We start from the raw sequence: 22370 nt of genomic DNA, 5'->3' as shown, positions 1-22370 counted from the left end.
TTTTTTGAAACTTTTGACCCACAAAAGATTCAAGATTTGATGTGGGTTTTGTTAAAGATTCAAGATTTAGCAAGATTTGATGTGGGTTTTGGTTAAAGATTCATTTTTCTTTTTTGTATTTTCTTGGGTTGTGTTGAACAATTGAGGGAAACAGGTGGGCTGGAGTTGGCTTGTTGCGGACGTTGAGAAGTTAAGTTGGGTTGTGTTTAATAAAATATTAAAAATAATAATAATAATTATGTTTATGGTTTATATTTTATATTAATTAATTATTAATATTTATAAATTAGGAGTTGACAGAATTACAAATTTTGTCCTTTAAAATAAGACGAATTACGGTTCGTGTCCTTTTCTAAGTTTCCTTGCAGGCGGTGTACTTTAAACTTTTTTTTCCTACAAGTTATGTCCTTTACGCTAACTGGGTTAGAAAAACTCTGTTAAATCCCATAACGTGAGAAGCTTGTGAGGGTAGTTTTGTCTTTTTGCCTACCCTGCAACTTCTTCTTCTTCTTCTTCTTCTTCTGCTGTTTCTGTATCTATTAACACACACACTTTGGATTCATCAATTAACAATCTAGGGTTTCACCAATGGATCCCACCATCCCAATTTCATCACCATACCTCCCACTCTTCTTCTCCATCTTCTTAACCATCTACTTGAGTTCTAGGGTTTATGCAATTTGAGGTTTTCAAATTTTAATAGGGTCTGACAATAATAAAGCGATGATAGACAACAAAGAAAAGGATGACGATACCTTAAAAAGAAGTAAACCACCGCCGGAAACCCCACCCCTTCCGAGTGTCTTGCACCACCAGGATCAACGATCGGTAAAGGCACCACACTACCGGACCTCCGGTGGTACAAAACACCGCCGTCATCACACCACCGCCGCCTAGGGTTTCCAAAATAGAACCCGGCAACAGGAGGTGGACGAACGGTTGAGGTGATGGAACCCGACCGCGATGAAGGATCGTCACCTAACCGACAAACGATGGTGGTTGGAGGCGGTGGCCGCATATGTAGAGAGAGGCGATGATGAAGGAAAAATAAACCGTGGTCTGTATTTCACTTTCCACACATAAAAGAGGCGACAGACAGCTGTAGAACACGCGGAGCTGCTAAAAAGATTGTACAACAAAAACAAACCCTAGGCGAGGGTGGCGGTGGTTTTCCAGCCACCTATATCTGTCGTGACCTCTCTCTATTTCTCTATCTCTGTAGACCGGAAACTAGAAGCGGTGATGGATGGTAGTGGCAGCCGATGTTATGGTGATAAGAGAAATGGGGTTCTAGAATCGAACCCGACATTGTGGCGGCGGTCTCGCAGTGGTTTAAGCGCTTCCTTTAATCGTGCCCTATAAATCAGGTTAGGGGTTTCGAACTACAAAGTATGTTCTGATTCATCAATTGAATGTTCATAATGTACAGATTGTTGAAAGTTTTTTCAAGTAATCATAATTTTTCGAAGATGGAGCGGTGGCTGGTGGCGGTGGTGATGGTGTTTGAGGAGTGGTTATGGTGATGGTGTGGTAGAACATAGAGAGAGAAGTGAGATGAGGCAGCTGGCGGCGATTGGGCGGAGGGTGGTGGTCCAGTGGCGGAAGAGGAGGAAGTGGGCGGAGGAGTAGATGGTTAAGAAGATGGAGAAGAAGAGTGGGAGGTATGGTGATGAAATTGGGATGGTGGGATCCATTGGTGAAACCCTAGATTGTTAATTGATGAATCCAAAGTGTGTGTGTGTTAATAGATACAGAAACAGCAGAAGAAGAAGAAGAAGTTGCAGGGTAGGCAAAAAGACAAAACTACCCTCACATGCTTCTCACGTGATGGGATTTAACAGAGTTTTTCTAACCCAGTTAGCGTAAAGGACATAACTTGTAAGAAAAAAAAATTTAAAGTACATCGCCTGCAAGGAAACTTAGAAAAGGACACGAACCGTAATTCGTCTTATTTTAAAGGACAAAATTTGTAATTCTGTCTTAGGAGTTTGTATGAAATTGTTTGGAAGGAGAAAGTCATTTGTGGTGTGAACTAGAGGCCATGGGCGGCTATCAAGAATTAAATAAAAGACAAAACCATATATATCTTTGTGATAAGTCAAATCTATATCTCTATCTTTATCTCTATATATAATAAATGAAAACAGGTTCTGACACGTGTCACTCCATATTCATTTAAAACACGTGTCATCATCATGTTCTATTTAATATCGTGTTCAATTCTTAGATGGTTCACGTCTCATTTTTTTACCAATCTTTTTCTAGAAGCCTCCTGCTTACCAAACTTCCCTTCACATTTTTTTAGGCAAATTCAAATGTTAAATCATCCGTTCATTTATGTTCCCGAGTTTCATTTAACTGAGAAAATGGAAGGAAAAGAAGGGATGGAAAAATATGTTGTGTTCCCGAGTTTCATTTAAGAAAGAAAAAGGAAGGAAAATTTAAAAGAGGTGTTCCCGAGTTTCATTTAAAGAAAGAAAAGGAGGGAAGGGAAGAGAAAATGATGAGTAAAATGAAAGAATTTGTATCTTTCCAAATTGGAAAGATTAAAAGGAAAATAAGTTAAAGCAAAATAGAATATACCAAAAGAAAAGATAAGAAGAGAAAATTTTCTTTTCCTTACCTTTCTTTTCTTGAATGAACTCGGGAACACATTGTTACACACATAGATCTTTGTCTTTCTATTTTTTTTTTTTTTCATTATGTAAATTGTTTCCCCAATTTTATATAATTTACTATAAAACGATTACAATAAAGTGGCAGGCAAACGGGCAACAAGTTCCGCCGCAACCCCCTTTTGAACAGCAAAGCCAATCCTGCTAAAAACGAAGCTTTGGGACCTAGAAGCTGAAGAGGTTCCGTGTACGACGCGCTGAACCCTACTCAAAAATTTCACAGCCTCTGGAGCCAGAAAACCAAATGTATCAAAGGCAAATGGTAGAAAGACATGTTGATTATCTAAACAAGCTTTCTCGTGTTTAACAACTTTGCCCGATTCAGCCTTCAACGCAGCCTGACCCACAACAAACCCACGGTCCCACTGTAAGTTTTCTCTCTCATTATCTCAAACTCAAACTCAAACTCAAACTCAAACTCAAACCTAATAACATTTCTCCTTCATCTCTCTCATAGATGAATGCATAAAACCTTCACGAAAATCATTTCGATTTGATTGTCATGCTTAAACAATTCCACAAGGTATGTTATTTGATTTCTAACATTATAACCACTGAATCTGAAACAAACCCTAAATTTGAATGCCATAATATTCTATAAGATCTAGACGAAATTAGACATCTATTTGCGAAATCAGTCATCATCTAATCTTAGGATCTATGCTTTGTAATTATTAACCATTATTCTTGCAGGATGTTTCAGATTTCAACTATTGAAAACCTTCATATATGTCAGAAGATGAAAAAGGTTTGCAGGTAATTTAGGGTTTTGTTTACACAGATCTGAATTTGAGTATGAGTTATGGAATAGGGTTTTGTTTCCTGTGTTTATACCAATTAATGTGTTCTTCTGCTTTTCATTTGAGTATTAATTAATTGATCGATAGTGGCGTGTATGGTCTGTTGCAGCTCTCAACTAATGAAGCAAGGCGGAAAGGACATCTTTTGTCAGATCAAACTTTACTGCCTTCGATTGGTATATAATACACTTTTTTTCTTCCTTTTTGTTAGTAATTTACTAATTAAATTATGTTCTTCGCTTTTTTTGGTTGATTGGTATATATATTGATTTTTTAGTATATTAATCATCTCAACGGAACTAATAATCAAATGATGTAATGTTTGTCAAAATAATGCGACACCATTATTGGGATGATGCTTTTTTTAAATCAATACACACAATAGGTTGTATAACTCTTTACTTTTACTTCTGGGATTATAACACTAAAATGTGTATAAATGATGCAGTGTTCTTTTATTATCAAATTAAATTAACAGAGTGATGGTCATGGAACTCAGATCAGGTATCACTAATACTCCACGTAAATTTTTTTAAAATCTAACGGGGTATTTTACAAAGTATGAACTATATTTGAAGGGTAGTTTGAGTATTACTTAGAAAGGTAGTATGGTGATTACTTTAAAAAAATTATTTAAAGGGTAGTTTGGGGATTTGTTAAAAAATTATATTAAAATAGAAGTTTGAGGATTATTAGAAAATTATATTTCTTTTGTTAACTAACATCTAAATATTAACCCCAGCAGGGGAATATGTGAGTTGAATTTGGCGGTGCAATATTTGTAAGGTGTTGAAGGTTCTACATTATTTGAGTTTGAAATAAACTTATTAAATCTCTATACTCATGTGGCCCGTTTGCAAGTGTTGTTTTCAGATGTTGGTGAATTGAAGCAGTATTATGATAGAAGTGGAAGATGAAAGTTATATTAGTTGGTTTTAAAACTGGTTATATTTTTTAAAAATACATATATAACCAATTTATATATTTTTCTTTTTAATCTGGTGCAGCTAATATGATTTGGTCCTATTAGACCAATTTTGTAACATAAACAATAAACTAAATGTATAACTATGGAGTTTTTGATGTTTGAGTTAGGGATGATTATTAGTTTGAATTAATATGGTTAGTGGTTAGGATTATTTTGAACTTATTTATTAAGTTTAAATATGAGCCGTATTGTTCGCTTAAATATTGAGTTTGCCACCCGGTTTTGGGTTTGGTGTGTTACTGGTTTTCGTAATAATAAAATAGTCACCATATATAAATTGCTTTGACTCATTTATTCATATCAATCTAGATAGGAGTTAAGTTTGTGCAAACTTCCATTTATGGTTTTATCATATTTCAGTGAGCAATTTTTTGTTGTGTATCATCATTACATCCTTACATGAAAAACCTGGCATTTGTACATGATTTATACACCATAATGTTATTAATAAAGAGTCATGTTGTACATGTATAGCATTTAATTTTTATTAAAAGTTGTATGGACGAATTTTTAGCTCTCTTATTGCTCTATTATTTTTGTTTTCATGTAGTACATAGAAGGCATGGAATATCTTCTCAACTTTGTATAAAGGAAGCAATCTTTGCGTGGGGCTAAGTCTTCTGGTTAGTCTAATTTTGTGGTGATTATATCGGTTTACTTTGTACTGTCATGTGTTTTTTATTTATCATTTGATTGAAGCAGGTGATATCTAAAGGGTTTTGCTAGACAAAGTTACACCTGTTGTTGCATCAATACCCGAACACATACATGAAACTTCCAACGCAGCGCATATGATCTTTGTATCAAATAAAATGAATCCTTGCAAAACCAACACTGATACTGCTCAGTTCGCTCCTCTTTTGATAAGGTACATACGAGTTACGGTGCTTTCTTATTCATACCATGTTATTAATAAATGAGTCACCGGGTCAATTGGGTTAGAGTAATGGATAAAATAGTGAAATGGTAAGGATATGAAAGTCGCATTAAGAGAAACTTCTTAAAAAAGGAGTCACATTGGTTTAAAATATTTTAATGGATAATCAAAGAAATTTTTTATAGCAACATGTTCATATTTTACTTATTATAAGGTGACCATACTTTCTTTTATTAGGAAATAGAGATTTGGTGAAAAGTAAAAAATAAGAGGAAGTGATGGAAAGTAAAAAATGCAAGGATGTTACTTATTCAGAAGGTGAAGGTTGAGGTTGGTGTCATGGATACATGTTTTATGTTTTTACGGTCTTATGAGGCATTATGTTTAGCTTGATTGAAATATATGACTTTATATGTTTATGATAGTTATCCAAAATTTATTATTGTAATAAATGTGAGACTATGTGTTATGAAGGGTGGTTAGTTAATCAAAAGTGGCACTACATACAATGATCATAACACGAAAAATTGATCATTGTAATTCATTGTAATAATTGTTACACAAAACCCGCCTTTGATCAAATGAATCATTAATCGGTTTGATAAAAATACAAGTTATCAACAACAGTAATAAGGTTTTTTTTTTTTGGTTTTTTTTATTTTTTTTATTTTTAAGAAATACAAGTATAAATATGGGAGAAGTATTGATAGAACCTCAAATGTTGTTTACATACATATTCTTTTAATCTTGTAAATTGTAAATTTAAAACCTCTTTATGTACTTATCATTTACAGTTAATTTTGTTTTTTTTTTATTTTCATCATATTATAAGTTATATTTCAAAATATTGACTACTTTCAACTGATGTTTTAGTTACAATAACACAAAAACCACTTTACTTATGTTAATACATTTTGTACTTTGTTAGAATTGCTATTTTGACACTTTTATTTAATTGGCACATGTAAATGGATAGTGTTTTGAGGAACCTTATTGATTGAATTTGTTTGAATGTTGATAATGTAGCAATTCTATAGAAATAAACAATTCTAGTGTTTCAAAAGCTTATGAAGCCAAAACACATGAAGTCATTTTCACATTCTAAATGTATCGATCAACATTAGTTATCAATTTCTTTTTCATTGGACAAATAAAACAATCATAAAAATGGGTCTCTCTCCAAGTTATATATATTTTCAATGTAAAAGATTTTCACATTCAAATATGAAATCCATCTTTTCATTATTTATAGACAGAATTACAAATTTTGTCCTTTAAAATAAGACGAATTACGGTTCGTGTCCTTTTTTTAGTTTCCTTGCAGGCGGTGTACTTTAAACTTTTTTTTCTACAAGTTTTGTCCTTTACGCTAACTGGGTTAGAAAAAGTCAGTTAAATCCCCTCACGTGAGGTGCATGTGAGGGCATATTGGTCTTTTTGCCTACCCTGCAACTTCTTCTTCTTCTTCTTCTTCTTCTTCATTTTGCAGATCTTAATTAGAAAAAGTCAGTTAAGTCTCCGTCACTGCTTCTGTTTCTGTATCTATTAACACACACACTTTGGATTCATCAATTAACAATCTAGGGTTTCACCAATGGATCCCACCATCCCAATTTCATCACCATACCTCCCACTCTTCTTCTCCATCTTCTTAACCATCTACTCCTCCGCCCACTTCCTCCTCTTCCGCCACTGGACCACCACCCTCCGCCCAATCGCCGCCAGCTGCCTCATCTCACTTCTCTCTCTATGTTCTACCACACCATCACCATAACCACTCCTCAAACACCATCACCACCGCCACCATAGCTCCGCCACCAGCCACCGCTCCATCTCCGATTCCCTCTGTCTTCGAGCTGGAAACCCGTTCACGCGTATATTCTCCCTATATAATCTCAACCCCACCTTATTCTTCCCTCATGTACGCTCCAAAACCCTAATTTCGATCTTACCAATTCCCAAAATTGAACTCACTTTCCTTCAATTCAACACCTCAATTGCAAAACCCACTTCTCAATTTCACCAATAATGGAAGATCAGTTGCTACCGTCAATTTATGCTGTCGTTTGCTGGGCCGTTGTCTAACCCAGATCCGAATACGATTCGGGTGGAGACGTGGGGGTTGGCGGAAGACTTGGCCCGGGAGGTGTTGAATTGTATATACCTGACTTTGGATTCCGAAGAGAAGAGGAAAGATGTGATTGAATATGTGCATAAGCTTATCAGATTCAATCTCAGATTGGAGGTTATAACTGTCATTTTTCACAATTTCTGGTTTTCTTGGCTATGGGGTTTTGTTAAATTTAGGGCAAAATAGTCATTTCATATTCATGTGGTTCTTGTTTGATGATATGCATAAGTTATGAAGGTCTCGCCGGAATATTCCGGTAACAAGTACTTTCCTTAACAAGTACTTAATCACCGGCGCCGACGGGTTTGTTGGGTCACACATGGCGCTTGCGTAGAAGAAACGAGGTGACGGTGTTGTCGGAATTGATCACTTTAATGATTATTATGACCAGATCTGAAATGGTCTCGCCGAAATATGCAGGAATCTAAGGGGGTGTTTATTGTTGAAGCGGATATTAATGAAGAGAGAAAGAGAGACAAAAATGGTGGTGCCTTAGAGAGAGAAAGAAGAGAGAAAGGAGGAGAAGGTGTTATCATTTTGCAAGTACAGACGAAAAGACAAAACTACCCTCACATGCTTCTCACGTGATGGGATTTAACAGAGTTTTTCTAACCCAGTTAGCGTAAAGGACATAACGTGTAGGAAAAAAATATTTAAAGGATACCGCCTGCAAAGAAACTAAGAAAAGGACACGAACCGTAATTTTGCTTTTTTTAAAGGACAAAATTTGTAATTCTGTCTTATTTATAAAACCAATTTTTACAAATGATCAATTAGATGTCGTATTATCAAGAGTTAAAAGATGAGGTGGCCTCATGATTAAATATTTGTTCATCTTTTATGTTTATTTGATTACATGTTTATTTGACTTTTATCATATATTATATATTATATTTAAAATTCTAATTCTAAGAATCTAAGAGTTAAGGTGTACTTCATCTATCAAGATTCTTTCTCCTCTCTGTGTGAGAAATAGAGCAAATAAATTGTCGTGAGATATCGATTTTTTTTTATTTTGCCATTTAAGTTTTTTTTATCTAACAGTACTTTTTAACTATAAACCATTCAGTAACTAAGCTGACGCACAAAAATGATTATCTGCAGGTTTTGAAGTCAGGTTTGAAGTCCGGTATAAAAACATAGGTAATAAGCTATGAGAGAAAGCTTTTTTAAAGACATATGGTAAGCTCAATTTCATTACTAATTTTCTCTTTCTTTTTTTTAATGAATTTGGGTGTTTATTTGTCACATCAAGATTATGTTATTGTTATTTATATTTATCTTGATTAAATGTAGGTGATGTTGAATCCTGGTATTAGGAATAAGTCAATTGTCAAAGTTGTATTGAATCACGGGTTCTCGAAAGACGCTCTTTTTTAAGTCCTTTTTTAGTAATGTGAATTGTCAAGTTTGTAAACTTTTATGGGTAAACAATATGATCACTTCTAATGCCAATTTAGCGTTGTTTCATTTGTGAGTATGACCGACAAAAATATGCATTGTTCACACTAGAAGTTGAGTCTCAGTTGAACATTTTGTAACATTTTAAAACATAACTTTATGCACTTATTATTTATCTTTAATTGTACATATTTAAGTTACTTGGTTATATGTTATTTTGATTTTTAAATTTTTATAGTTTATGTTTATTAATATTAATGTGTTAAAATAATTTTTTTTAACCCGGATATAAGCTAGTAAAGTTATATTGATTGTAGATTCAAAATATCTAACTAGAAATTAAACCTTTCAAGATATTATGTTTGTCTTGTGTTCCACGGTTACAAAATAATTACTGCAATAACGTCCGAGTAATTATATGTGGAAAATTTCAACTCTTAACTAAAATCCCGATGCATGTAAATAAAAGATTTCATGCAATTTCTTCCATGTGTAAAGCAACTTTCCATAGTTGCAAAATTAATATATATACACCAACGTTGAACACCTCAAACAAACACAACCACCTTCAAATCAAATTGCATATTTCATTCCTTTTGTCTTTTGTTTTTCAGAATGACAATGAACAACCAAAAGCTTACTGTTTTGATGTTCCCATGGCTAGGCCATGGTCACATCTCACCCTTCCTAGAACTAGCCAAAAAACTGAGTAACACGAACCTTTTCGACATCTACCTTTGCTCGACTCCTGCCAACCTCAATTCGGTCACCAAAACGCTGAAAAACGAGCGAAGTTTAGGTTTAGCCTCGAGTCGATTCGTAGAACTCCCACTTCCCACATCACCTGAACTTCCACCACACCTTCATACCACCAATGGCCTTCCTATCCATCTTATGCCTGTTCTCAAACATGCTTTTGATATGTCAAGCCCTAGGTTTTCGAAAATCTTGAAAACCCTGATGCCTGATTTGCTCATTTATGATATTCTACAACCGTGGGCTCCAAAGGCGGCTGCCGCCCTTGGAATCCGTGCGGTGGTGTTTATCACCACTAGTGTTGCTGCTGCTAATAATACCTATCGTGTCGAGTGCACGGAAGAAAACCGCAAAGATTTAGGGAGTATCATTGGGTGTTATAACAATTCGACAAGTATCATTCTTGTTAAATCGTTTAATGAGATCGAATGTAAGAATTCTGATTATCTTTCTGTGTTGACTGGTAAAAAGATTGTGCATTTGGGTCCACTTGTGGTGGACCCACGTCACGTGAACATGAAAGAAAACAGTGTGATGGAGTGACTTGACAAAAAAACCACTGGATCCATTGTTTTTGTTTCTTTTGGGAGTGAATATTTTCTTACTAGTAATGATTTGGAAGATATAGCACATGGGTTGGAAATGAGTAACATGAATTTCATATGGGTTTTAAGGTTCCCAAAAGGGCAAAAAGAAATAAAGCTTTCCGAAGCTTTGCCATTAGGGTTTCTTGAAAGGGTAAAAGATAGGGGTTTGTTAGTTGAAGGGTGGGCCCCACAAACAAGAATTTTAGGACACAAAAATGTTGGTGGTTTTGTGAGTCATTGTGGTTGGAGTTCAGTCATGGAAGCTATGAAGTTTGGTGTCCCAATAATAGCCATGCCCATGCAGTTTGACCAGCCGGTCAACGCTCGGTTGGTTTTCGAAGTTGGGGTTGGTGTGGAGGTGGTGAGGGATGGGAACGGGTGGCTCGGGCGCAAGAACGTGGCAGCGGTTGTGCAGAATGTGATGGTGAGTAAGTTAGGGAAAGCTGTGAGGGAAAAAACCAAGAAAATGAGTGCTGCATTGAGGTTTAAAGGAGAGATGGAGATTAAGGCTGCAGTGGAGGAGCTGCTGCAACTATGCAAGACTGGTGGGGCCCACGATGGCGGAGATGGCGAAATTGAAGAAGATTCAATTGATGAAAGGGCTGAAAGGTTTATCAAAAAGACTTTGGAAGAGATGAGAAGGCAAGGGTAGGAGTACTCATCATCTTTATGAGTTAATTTACATATGATAATATGTTATGTTACTATTTAGAAGTTTTATTTAGACTTTCACAAGAACTTTTCTTTTTTTGGTATTGTGGAGGTAAGTTTTTCTTTTCAGCATGTTCTGGTTTTTAATGACATGTTTGTAAAAGAAATCAACCCCTGCATTTAGTTTTTATATTTATGCTTAAGTTTTGGTTTAAGAGGAAGGCTACCCTCTTTTGTGTAGCCTAACTAAATATAAATTATTCAATGAAAAACTATTATTAGGTATTATAAATATATCATTTCTTGTTATTCTCGAGACTCGATCTCAAGACCTTTGGGTGTTTTAGAGGCTTTATCTTTGTTAAAGTTATAAATACCCCTTAAATAATCTTGTTATTACAATCAACAATCATGAATTTCATAAACAACCAAATATATCGAAATCAAATGATTTATGAGGCATAAATGTTATTTTAATTCACATATTTGTAATTTTGAAGGTGAAGCAACTTGATGCGATTGAAATGTAACGAGTGAATGCAATATCAAAACCCATATATGAAATATCTTCTCCTTTTAAAATTAAAATGTGATGATTCAGTTCTAAATTTATAATACTTTCTTGATATTGATCATGCGTGATATTTTAGTAAACAAACTTTTGAGCTTACTTAGCCTCAAGGCTTACGTATTTAATGCATATATTTTAGGTTATATATTTCAAATAGGGTCTTTTAAGAAAAAGATGCACTTTAGCCTATGGTTTTTGTTGAAATCAATGATTATATGTATATATATATATATATTAAAAATCATCATTTAACCCCTCTCACAAATATATCATCGATATCTATGTAAAAACTAAAAAATATCATATATGCATTTTCAAATAGTTATATTCATTAAAAATAATCTAACAGTCAAATCCTTTCTTTTTCATATATACCAAGTGGCCTACCTTTCTCAAATATTTTACACGCTATCATAACAATATAAGAAGCTACTAAAAAGGACATTGAATGAGCATTTAGTGTTCTTAAACAACACTGCATAATATAAAATACCCGGCTCATGCATGGAAACTTCATAAAACACGACGTTCACACGTCATGCCACGTGCCTAATTCTACGTAACATGGTATTAGAGGATCAAGGCCAAGCCAAAATTAGTGAGTTTAACAAGGAAGAGTTTGAGGTGGGAACTGGATTAGAGAAAGTTAGCGAGCAACAAAAAAGTATTAATCAGTGGCATATGTGCAACCAAGAAACACAACAATCTTTGAGCGGAGTTAGTAGATTATATCGCCATAGTTAAATACTTAATGACGAATAATTGTATCTTTATTATATATTGTATATTTAGTACGTTATTATCGTACTTTTAATCATCTATTGTATTTTTAGTTATTGTATACTTCTACAAAAATAATTAATAAGACGGCAATTTGCCTTCACACGAAAATGATGTGAAAATAAGGTGGCGTAAGTGACAGGTTTCCCACCCAAGGATCACAATTCCACACCCCAAGGCCTTAAGTGTTCTAAATTTTAATTTCTTTTTTTCTTTGAATTCTTAATCTTTGATCTAATAAATAAATAAAACTCGCACTGTGCCACATGTTCATTTTTTTGCCCATCTTTTTTTAATTAAACCGCCTCTTTTGAGAATTTGATTTTTTTTAAACAGCTGTATATTTTTACGTCTCAAGTGAAACTAGAACCCATAATCTATATATTTTTACGTCTCAAGTGAAACTAGAACCCATAATCTTTGTCATTTCCCTAAATTATCCATTTAACGGACCCATTTGCATAACCTTTTTAATTCTTCGAAGCTTAACCTTAGCTTACATTAAACTTAATATTATTGAAACTAGTCTGCCTTCAAAAATATGATATTCAACTTACCAACAATGCATCATTCTTGAATACTTGATGTTAATGTTACCCATAAAAACCCAACATAAATTCATCAACATGCACACTATAAAATGAAAAGAAAATTACACAATTGCACCTACTGTATATGTATATAACATCCATGAGAACTGAGAAGAACAAACAAGTAAAATCACAGTACCAGAGAGGTTGAAATCTATACAGATATATAGTGATATAACATACCTACATTAATACAACTCATTATCTTTGTATTAATTGAAAAACGGATATAACCCACAAAACCGATGGTGATAACTACAATGAGCATGTGAAGTCTTCATCTTTTGCATCAATGTGATGTTTTCATGATCATTCACTCCAACTATCACTGCCATCTTCATCATCATCGCTTCCAGCAAATGCTTGACGGATTGCGTTTGCTTTCTCTAGAATGGCAGCCACCCGCAAATTGGTTGTGGGACCCTGAATGATTGGCCTCGTCGGGGCAGCTGGTTTCAAGTTGAAGGACTAATATAAACAAAAGAAAATTGTCAGTACATGTGTAGTCAAAAGACGACGAAAATTTTCAGTATTAAAATTGGATATTCATGATGTGAAATGCATTATTTCAGGCAAGATTTGTTGGTTTGCGTGTTAAAATGGGTCAGCTTTGTGTGGATTGAAATGGGTCAAGTTGAATTGACCCAAAACACTTTCTTGGTCAAAAAAGTTTACATCTTGTATACAAATAGTTCGCCACAATGACTTTATCCTTCCGAGCGCGTTATTTCAGGCAAGATCTGTTGGCTCACGTGTCAAACGGGTCTTTGTGTGTGTTGAAATGAGTCGTGTTGGATTGACCCGAAACACTGTCTTGGTAAAAAAACAAATATATTTTTTTATAGATTATTAATTGTGTCAAGTATCTTTGTGAGTTAAAACGGGGATTGACCCGGAAAAATTCTTGGTCGAGAAATTTCACGTTTTTTATAAATAGTTAAGTGTGTCATACTGTCATGTATGATAACAAAATTTATACTGTTTTCGATAGTAATCATACCTTGGCCCTGATCTGTTCAAGAAAAGTGTCTTTCTCCTCTTCCTTTGGAAACAAAGGCACTGCTCTTTCTGACACCTTCCTCAACTATACCAGAAAAAAAAAAAACAAAACTTTACACTATTTTCTTATTTAAAACATAAAACATAGTTTGACTTTTCTATAAAAATTAAGACATTACCTTGTTCTTGTCATGAGCAGCAACCGCATCAATAAGAGGAGTACGCGCTGTCTGAACCTTCATTGGCCGAATACCGTTCGGCATTTCACCATCACCGGAAGGAAGTGAAGATGTGCTCGGTAACCGAATAATATCTCGTTCAGAAATTGAATCTTTCTGAGACGACTCCTTAATTGAATCTTTTGGAGACTCCTCCTTCATTGAATCTTCTGCTGATTCCTCCTTAATTGAATCTTTTGGAGATTCCTCCCTAACAACTGGCGGTTGTGGAATAATTTCTTCAACAAATTTCTCGTTTCTTGAAATATCATTCTGGCTTGATGACTGGTGGGTTTGAATTTGGGGAAAAGCTGGCGGGAAGTGGCTGATGTCAGCTTGACCGCCACCTGGGATTGACATCATGGTTGGGTTCTGGGACCTTCCCATCCTCCATTGCATAGGTGGCAGTGGTGGCAATGGTGGCATCTCTTCCATGGTAATTGGAGCTAATTTGGGAAGCAATAAATCCACCATTGGCGGTTCTACAAGATCCTGAGTTACATGGTTTGAGATGAATGGTGCAGCTTCAACTTCAAGCTTACTGATTTGACCATTTTGGTCAACGGATGAAGATTTGGATTCTTGGGCTTCTGCTGACTCAGCCAGATCAGGTACATATTCTTGAAAGTCAACATTTGGTGAAACATCTTGGAATCCATATTGATCTGTTTTTTCAGTTACGAAAACAGTTTCGTGTTGTATGCTAGAATGAACATGTAATGCGGAAGGATTGGAGTCCGATTCCGGAACAATAACGGATTCTTCAATTGATTCCTTCTTTTCACCAGATTCAATAGCTTCTGTAGATGGGCAATCGTTATCAATATCGTTTTTACTCCTGTTGTCATGAATGTTATCAAGAAACTGTATGTTTGAGTGATCGTGATTTGCAGGAGTGGAATCTGATTCAGGGGAAATGATTGGTTCCTCGCTTGATTCCTTCTTTTCAACTGATTCGATTGATTCCTTCTCCAGCTTATCGTCATCACTTTCATTCCCGGTGTTATCAATGACATCAAGTAACTGTAAGCTTGAGGGATCATGATATGCAGAATGAATGGAGTCTGATTCCGGGAAAATGACAGGTTCCTCACTCGACTCCTTTTCTCTAAATTCCACTGATTCCTTCTCCGGATTATTGACATCATTTTCGACCCATTTTTTATGATTGCTATCAAGAAATTGTATGTTTGGCTGATCATTATATGCAGAAGAAATGGAATCTGATTCCACACTTGATTCCTTCATTTCACCAGATTCAAGTGATTCCTTTTCCTGGTTAATCACATCAGTTTCATTCCCGTCACAAATGTTGTCAAGAATTTGATTGTTTGAGTGATCATTAGATGCAGAAGGAATAGAATGTAACTCTAAAGAAGTATCTGATAACTCACTAGATTCCTTCTTTTCATCAGATTCAACCAACTCAGTAGATGGCTTATCGATATCATTTTCATTCCCATTGCTATGAATGCTATCGATAACTTGTATGTGTGAGTCATCATAATATTCAGAAGGAATGGAATCTAATTCTCGAGATGTAACTGATTCCTCGATAGATTCCTTTTCAACTGATTCATCAGTGACAGGAATAGAATCTTTAGTTTCTGAACTAAACGATTCTGGTTTTCTCTCGTCTAATTCTTTTTCGTCCTCTGATATAAAAGGATTATTGTCTCCATCTTTACCATCATCAGGATCACAAACAGCAACATTTGCATTTTGACTTACTGAGTCAACTGATACCGTTTCTTTATCTTTCAGTTCAGTTTCATCTTCATTAGAATATGAAAGCCTAGCTTCTGCTGGACCAGATTCACTCTCAACAACATCATCTTCAGAAATGTCAAGTTGGTCCCTCTTTGGACCAACAGATTGCTCTTCCACATGCAAATTCACAGAGGTAGAACTGGATTTGTTATCCTCATCAGTAACAGACGCCATAATAACTTCCGGGTCGATTTCAATTTCTCCTTTTTTCACAGAATTATTAGCATCAACAAAATTGTTTGAAGACGTTTCACTCAAGTCTGATTCTTTAGAATTACTTTCTTTAAAAACTGTTTCTTGATCCACAACCAAATTCTCATTATCAGTGACTTGAGTGGATAAACCCCGTGGGCGAAACGGGATTTCCGTACTTGCAAAGGCGTGAGGAGAGTCGCCAGGTGGTGACATATTATTGGGTGAGGAGGTGGCAGAATTAGAATCAGAATACGAAAAGTTTGTAGTTTTGCCCTTCATTGGACTACTTTCATCATCTGATGCAGATTGAGAATCTAAAACTTGTGATTCTTGAATCTTTGCAAGATTTGAATCAGAAAAGGTTTCTTGCTTTATGATTGGATCTGAGTTGGCAGCTTTAAACTCGACATCAGTTTCAACTTCTGACTCCATGGTGGCAAGGGCATCCATGTAGTTGTCTGTCTCACTCACCACGTCATCAGACTGGTAAACATCTTCAATACCATCCTCTTTGTTTTCCTCAACAACAGATATGTGTTTTTCTTCAATGTCGTCTAAGGGTGAATTTACCGTTCTGTCCTTGAGTGTTTCAAGCTCTGGTTCTTCAGGAATCTTGGTAGGCACACGTAAGGGTGAATTTACCACTTCAACCTCGTGGACGAGTTTATCCTCTGGTGGAGAATTTAATAACGTCTCCATGTATCCTTTACCGGTTTCAGTGTCGAATGGAAATTTAATATCCCGTTTCTTTATTTTCACACGGCGTGCCGGTTCACTTGCACCATTTTGCACACGCTCTTCGAGAAGTAGTTGATGGAGTCTGCATTTACGCAAATAAAATAAGTCAACATATACTTTGTGCGAGGACGTTGAAAAAATAAATAATAATAAAGAAAAAAATTGCTTAATAAGGAACTTACTTGACATGTGACGATTGTAAAATCTCAGGAGTATCCCCATTTTTCAACCGTGATCCCTTTTTCTATTGAACATGATAAATTTTGAAAAACAAAAAATGATGATAGTTAGTTCTGTTAAAAGGTATATTAAATAGAAAGTTTAATCTAGAATTACCTATTAACAAATTATTGCAAGATACAAATAGCATTAAGTTCACAAGTATCCTTTTTAGGTTTATACTGAAAGTTATTAGATGTTTTTCAAAGAGTCAAAAAAATTCCTAAACTTACATGCAGTCAATCCTCACAACTTATTTTGGCGCATATGTACTGAAGAATCAGATAGATTATTTAAAAAGAAAAAAATCTGCTTTAATTGACTTTAAGAAACTAACCTTTATCTTACGGATCTTTTTGTCCCTTTGAGCTTCTGCATTCATCATTTCGTATGATGAAACTTCAACTTTATAGAATGATGGATCGGTGTAACGTTTTAAGCATGCTCCAGCACCCGCAACATCAAACCTTTTAAAACCACATACGTTGTTACTCATTAATAAACAAAAAACGTTTAAAGTCAAGTTTGTATTTTGAAAGGTGCATGTATTTTCAACTCCAATAATGAGACACGAGTATATTTAAATAAGAATATAATTTCATACTTGTCTAACAGAAATAGGCGAGGTGGGCCCCGACATTCTTCATAAGAATCCATGACAAACCGAGGTAAATCTCCCTTGGTGATAAGATTCTGCTTTGTTTGCAGATTAGGATGCCAACTAATACCTGTGACATCAATAGACACCACATCACATTAAATTATATTAAAAATCTATACAGATGTGATTCTATAATTCCACTAATAGGAATTAATGTAAATATAGGCCTTAATTATAATAAAAGATTTAGGTTAGTTTAGCCTAGTACATATAGATTCTTGGAAGAGATTAATTAGGATTGCCATGTTTTGTATAAATGGCATCCAGAAATAAGATTTATAATAATTTAGGAACAAAATTCTAACCCGGACTAGAGAAGAATGCTGAATGGCCCGTTTGTGAAAGAAACGCCCTTTCAATTAAAGGGAGATCCGACTCAACCTGTTGGACGCGTGTCAGTAAACCATGGCCCCTGGCAGCAGTCACCATCACTTCTTCATGTAGACCATGAAAAATCTCGGCTGCAAACCTTCATAATCAAATTTAACTTGAATTAAAGTGATATCCTATGGCATTTCACATGCTTCTAATGTCTGTAAAGTATATCTTCTGGTATAATATCTTCTTCATACACAAATGTAATTAGAACCATGTGTAAGAAAGAATTGATTCAATATTCTAGAAACAGATAAATATGGCAAGATTCAAGATTCCAACAACCTCTAGTAACCGATAGATATAGCAAATCTTCATAATTAAATTTAACCTTAAATTAAAGTGATATCATATGTCATATTGGCATGCTTCTACTGTCTAGAAAATGTATCTTCTTTATACACAAATGTAAGTAGAACCAAGTGTAAGAAAGAACTGATTCAAGATTCTAAAAACATAGATAAATGTGGTTAAATTAGAAATTCAAGATTCCAACGACCTCAAGTAGCAGATAGATATAGCAAGTCAGTTACAATATACCAAGTTAAGCAATGAAAGATACATATCATCAACCTCAGTAGAATAAAGTTAAACGTTTGTTCAGCCTGCTTATATATGATGAGCTAAACCTACCTAACCCTAACAACCATATATTATAAACCAAGTCAAAAACAAAAAAAAAATCATTCTATTCACCTTACACTCCATTATAACCTTGAAACATTACGTCCAGATCTCCAAAAGCATTATAATAACCAAACAACATATAAGCACAAGAAAATCAAATTGCTTTCGTAAATTCCCTAAAATCCATTTTAGGCATAAACTTCAATCTCCTAATTCTACACAATCATAGCTGCAATTCCAGAACTAAACCAATACTGAACCCTAAAAGTTAAAATTATTAAGGTTTTGAACTCAACTGATTCCAAATCCATTAGAGTACTAAATCAACAATTTTAATCTATATAACAGAGTAATCCCTAGGTCAATGTTGGGATCAGATAAAAAACCAATTCAAGGTTCTAGAAACACAGATGAATATGGCAAAATTCAAGATTTTAACAACCTCCACTAACTGATAGTCGATAGATATAGCAAGTTAGTTAGCATATATGAAGTTGAGTAACGAAAGCTACATATCATCAACCTTAGTTAAATAGAGTCAAAAATTTGTTAAGCTTGAATATATATGATGAGATAAGCCTACCTAACCCTAACAAACCATATATTATAAACCAAGTCAAAAATTACAGAATCAATCAATCATTCTATTCATCTTGCACTCCATTATAACCTAGAAACAATACAAATTCCAATTCCTAAAAACAATAAAGCAATCAAAGCATCATATAACCATAACAGTTCAATAAACTTTCCAAGTCCCCTAAAATCCCTAATTCTGCACAAACATAACTCCAATTCAAAAACTAAACATTTGATTCCAAAACAATTTGCACTATGCAGCACTAAATCAACAATTTCAATTAATACAAATCCGAATTCCTAAAATCATTATAATTATAAACCAACATATAACCACAAGGACTCAATCATCTTTTCCAAATCCCCTAAAATCCCTAATTCTGCACAATCACAACTCCAATTCAAAAACTAGATCAACACTTTCAATCCAATTGCACTAAATCAACAATTTGAATCTAATACACATTATAATTCTTAAAAGCATTATAATAATCAACCAACATATAAACACAAGAACTCAATTAACTTTTCCAAATCCCTAATTATGCACAATCATAACTCCAATACAAGAACTAAACCTCTAATTCCAAATCAATTTGCACTAAATCAACCATAAATCCCTAACTATTCACAATCACAACTCCAATTCAATAACCAAATCAACAATTTCAATCCAATTGAAGAACTAAATCAACAATTTCAAATTCAATTGTACTAAATCACAATTTCAATCTAATTATTATCAATCACAACTCCAATTCAAGAACTAAACCTCTAATTCCAAATCAATTTACACTAAATCATCAACAATTTCAAATCCAATTGCACTAAATCAACAATAAATCCCTAATTCTTCACAATCACAACTCCAATTCAATAACTAAACCTTCAATTTCAATTTAATTGCACTTAATCAGCAATTTCAATCCAATTCTTTACAATCACAACTCCATTTCAATAACTAAGCCTCTAATTCCAAATCAATTTACACTAAATCATCAACAATTTCAATTCAATTGAAGAACTAAATCAACAATTTCAAATCCAATTGCACTAAATCAACCATAAACTCCTAATTCTTCACAATCACAACTCCAATTCAATAACTAAACCTTCAATTTCAATTTAATTGCACTTAATCAGCAATTTCAATCCAATTCTTTACAATCACAACTCCATTTCAATAACTAAGCCTCTAATTCCAAATCAATTTACACTAAATCATCAACAATTTCAATTCAATTGAAGAACTAAATCAACAATTTCAAATCCAATTGCACTAAATCAACCATAAACCCCTAATTCTTCACAATCACAACTCCAATTCAATACCTAAACCTTCAATTTCAATTTAATTGCACTTAATCAGCAATTTCAATCCAATTCTTTACAATCACAACTCCATTTCAATAACTAAGCCTCTAATTCCAAATCAATTTACATTAAATCATCAACAATTTCAATTCAATTGAAGAACTAAATCAACAATTTCAAATCCAATTGCACTAAATCAACCATAAACCCCTAATTCTTCACAATCACAACTCCAATTCAATACCTAAACCTTCAATTTCAATTTAATTGCACTTAATCAGCAATTTCAATCCAATTCTTTACAATCACAACTCCATTTCAATAACTAAGCCTCTAATTCCAAATCAATTTACACTAAATCATCAACAATTTCAATTCAATTGAAGAACTAAATCAACAATTTCAAATCCAATTGCACTAAATCAACCATAAACCCCTAATTCTTCACAATCACAACTCCAATTCAATACCTAAACCTTCAATTTCAATCCAATCGCACTAAATCAACAATTTCAAAACCCTAGGTCAAAAATCAAAATCAAATAACAAGTACTGACTCAGCTAGGTCACCGAGCTGACGGAGAACGCCGACGAGACCGGCCATAGCAACGCCTTCAAGCAACGCCTCAGGATCATCCTTATCAGCCGCCTTATACAGCTCCGGATCCGCTAAACTGAACTCGTTTCGTATCTGGTACCTACTGAACGGCATTTGTTGTTATTGTGCTTTCAAAATTGAATCCGGTGGTTAATAATATTCATAACAGATTCACGTTGTAATGTTGAGAGAAGATGTGTTGAAATTGTAATTGTATGTAAATGTATAAATGTTTGTAATGAATGTGAATGAATGTAATATTATTATTATTATTATTATGAAGAGGACAGAGAATAATGAAGACGACTCACTCGGTGGTGAGGTGTAGTGTTTTGGTTTGAGTCCTTTTAGATTACATTTGTTGTCAATATACACCCTTATAACTTATATTATATGTTTATATAACCTTCACAGCTTCACCGACCAGTCCTAGTAGACGTGCATAAATCAGGTTTTTCTAATACTCGGTTCGGGTAATGGAACCGATTCGGGTATAATCGGATATTGTCTCTAAAAACCATACCTTATGCATCAGGTTCGAGTCGGGTATAAAATCGAGTAAAACTGGGTACGGAACCAATTCCGGTTTTCAGGTATTCCTGGATACAAATCGGGTTTGGTTCCAAGTACAAGTTTTGGTACTTAAATGAATATTGTACATGCTCGGGTAATAAAAGCCCGGGTATAAAAAAACCTGCATCCAATTTTTTTCGGTTTCGGGTTTAGTTTTTTTGTGCGCCTCTAGTCATACGACATACATGAGGGAGTGAGGAAAGTCACGTGTCCTTGAGTAAATTGGGTGATTTTGTGGTTTCATTCCAGATGATAATAGAGTTTAGATGTGGGGAAATAAACAGGTTATTCGAACCGATCTGAAAATCAAACCAGTTTGAAAACGATTATGTACAAACTGGTTTGGAATCGATTTGTAATTTTCTCCATTAAAACCAAGCAAAACCCGAACCGAAACTAAACATAAGCCGGTTTTGACTTTTGTTGGTCAAACCGAACCAGTTTTAAGATTTAAATAGGTTGGTGCACCTCTAGCAGAGTTTAACGTTTTTATCGTTGGGGTATTATAATTGGGAGAATTATACGCTTGTGTATCAGTGGTATTTGGATACATACACACATACATACATATATACATACATACATACATACATACATACGTGATACGTGTGTACATACGTACGTATACCAAGTCTATATGGGTATATATGTTCATATAATAGATGGAATGATGGATATGACAATAGGAGGGATGTAT

The 22370-nt window shown here is 34.5% G+C and overlaps 1 protein-coding gene and 1 pseudogene across 2 annotated transcripts; one reads left to right on the top strand and one right to left on the bottom strand.

Annotated features, from left to right (window-relative positions):
- The first annotated feature begins 9373 nt into the window (after positions 1-9373).
- Positions 9374-11061, top strand: LOC143597447 (UDP-glucosyltransferase 29 pseudogene; annotated as a pseudogene).
- A 1775-nt stretch (positions 11062-12836) lies between these two features.
- Positions 12837-21323, bottom strand: LOC143597450 (uncharacterized). Of its 2 annotated transcripts, XM_077075955.1 has the most exons (9): positions 21060-21323; positions 17913-18076; positions 17551-17674; positions 17284-17413; positions 16910-16971; positions 14229-16809; positions 13986-14174; positions 13808-13891; positions 12837-13275 (listed from the first exon to the last, which is right to left on the bottom strand). In XM_077075955.1, exons 1-9 carry the CDS (start codon positions 21212-21214, stop codon positions 13117-13119), a joined length of 3648 nt encoding a protein of 1215 aa, XP_076932070.1. In that variant the 5' UTR covers positions 21215-21323; the 3' UTR covers positions 12837-13116. The 2 variants fall into 2 exon arrangements, with proteins under 2 accessions (XP_076932070.1, XP_076932069.1); XM_077075954.1 differs by having other exon boundaries at positions 13986-16809.
- Positions 21324-22370: the final 1047 nt, after the last annotated feature.

This window comes from Bidens hawaiensis, unplaced genomic scaffold (genome assembly GCF_021521415.1).
Source record: "Bidens hawaiensis isolate Kalapana, Puna unplaced genomic scaffold, B.hawaiensis_p1.1 tig00048307_1, whole genome shotgun sequence".
Taxonomy (NCBI): Eukaryota; Viridiplantae; Streptophyta; class Magnoliopsida; order Asterales; family Asteraceae; genus Bidens; species Bidens hawaiensis.
Note: the sequence above shows the minus strand (reverse complement) of the source record. Positions and strands in the feature narration are given on the sequence as shown.

Bases quoted from the DNA above. Each gene is read 5' to 3' on its own strand.
- LOC143597450 (XM_077075954.1), bottom strand. From the start codon at position 21,214: ATGCCGTTCAGTAGGTACCAGATACGAAACGAGTTCAGTTTAGCGGAT. The intron at 18,077-21,059 runs GTCAGTACTTGT...TTGATTATGAAG, and splicing joins CAGCTCGGTGACCTAGCTGA to GTTTGCAGCCGAGATTTTTC. The intron at 16,972-17,283 runs GTTAGTTTCTTA...CATGTTCAATAG, and splicing joins AAAAGATCCGTAAGATAAAG to AAAAAGGGATCACGGTTGAA.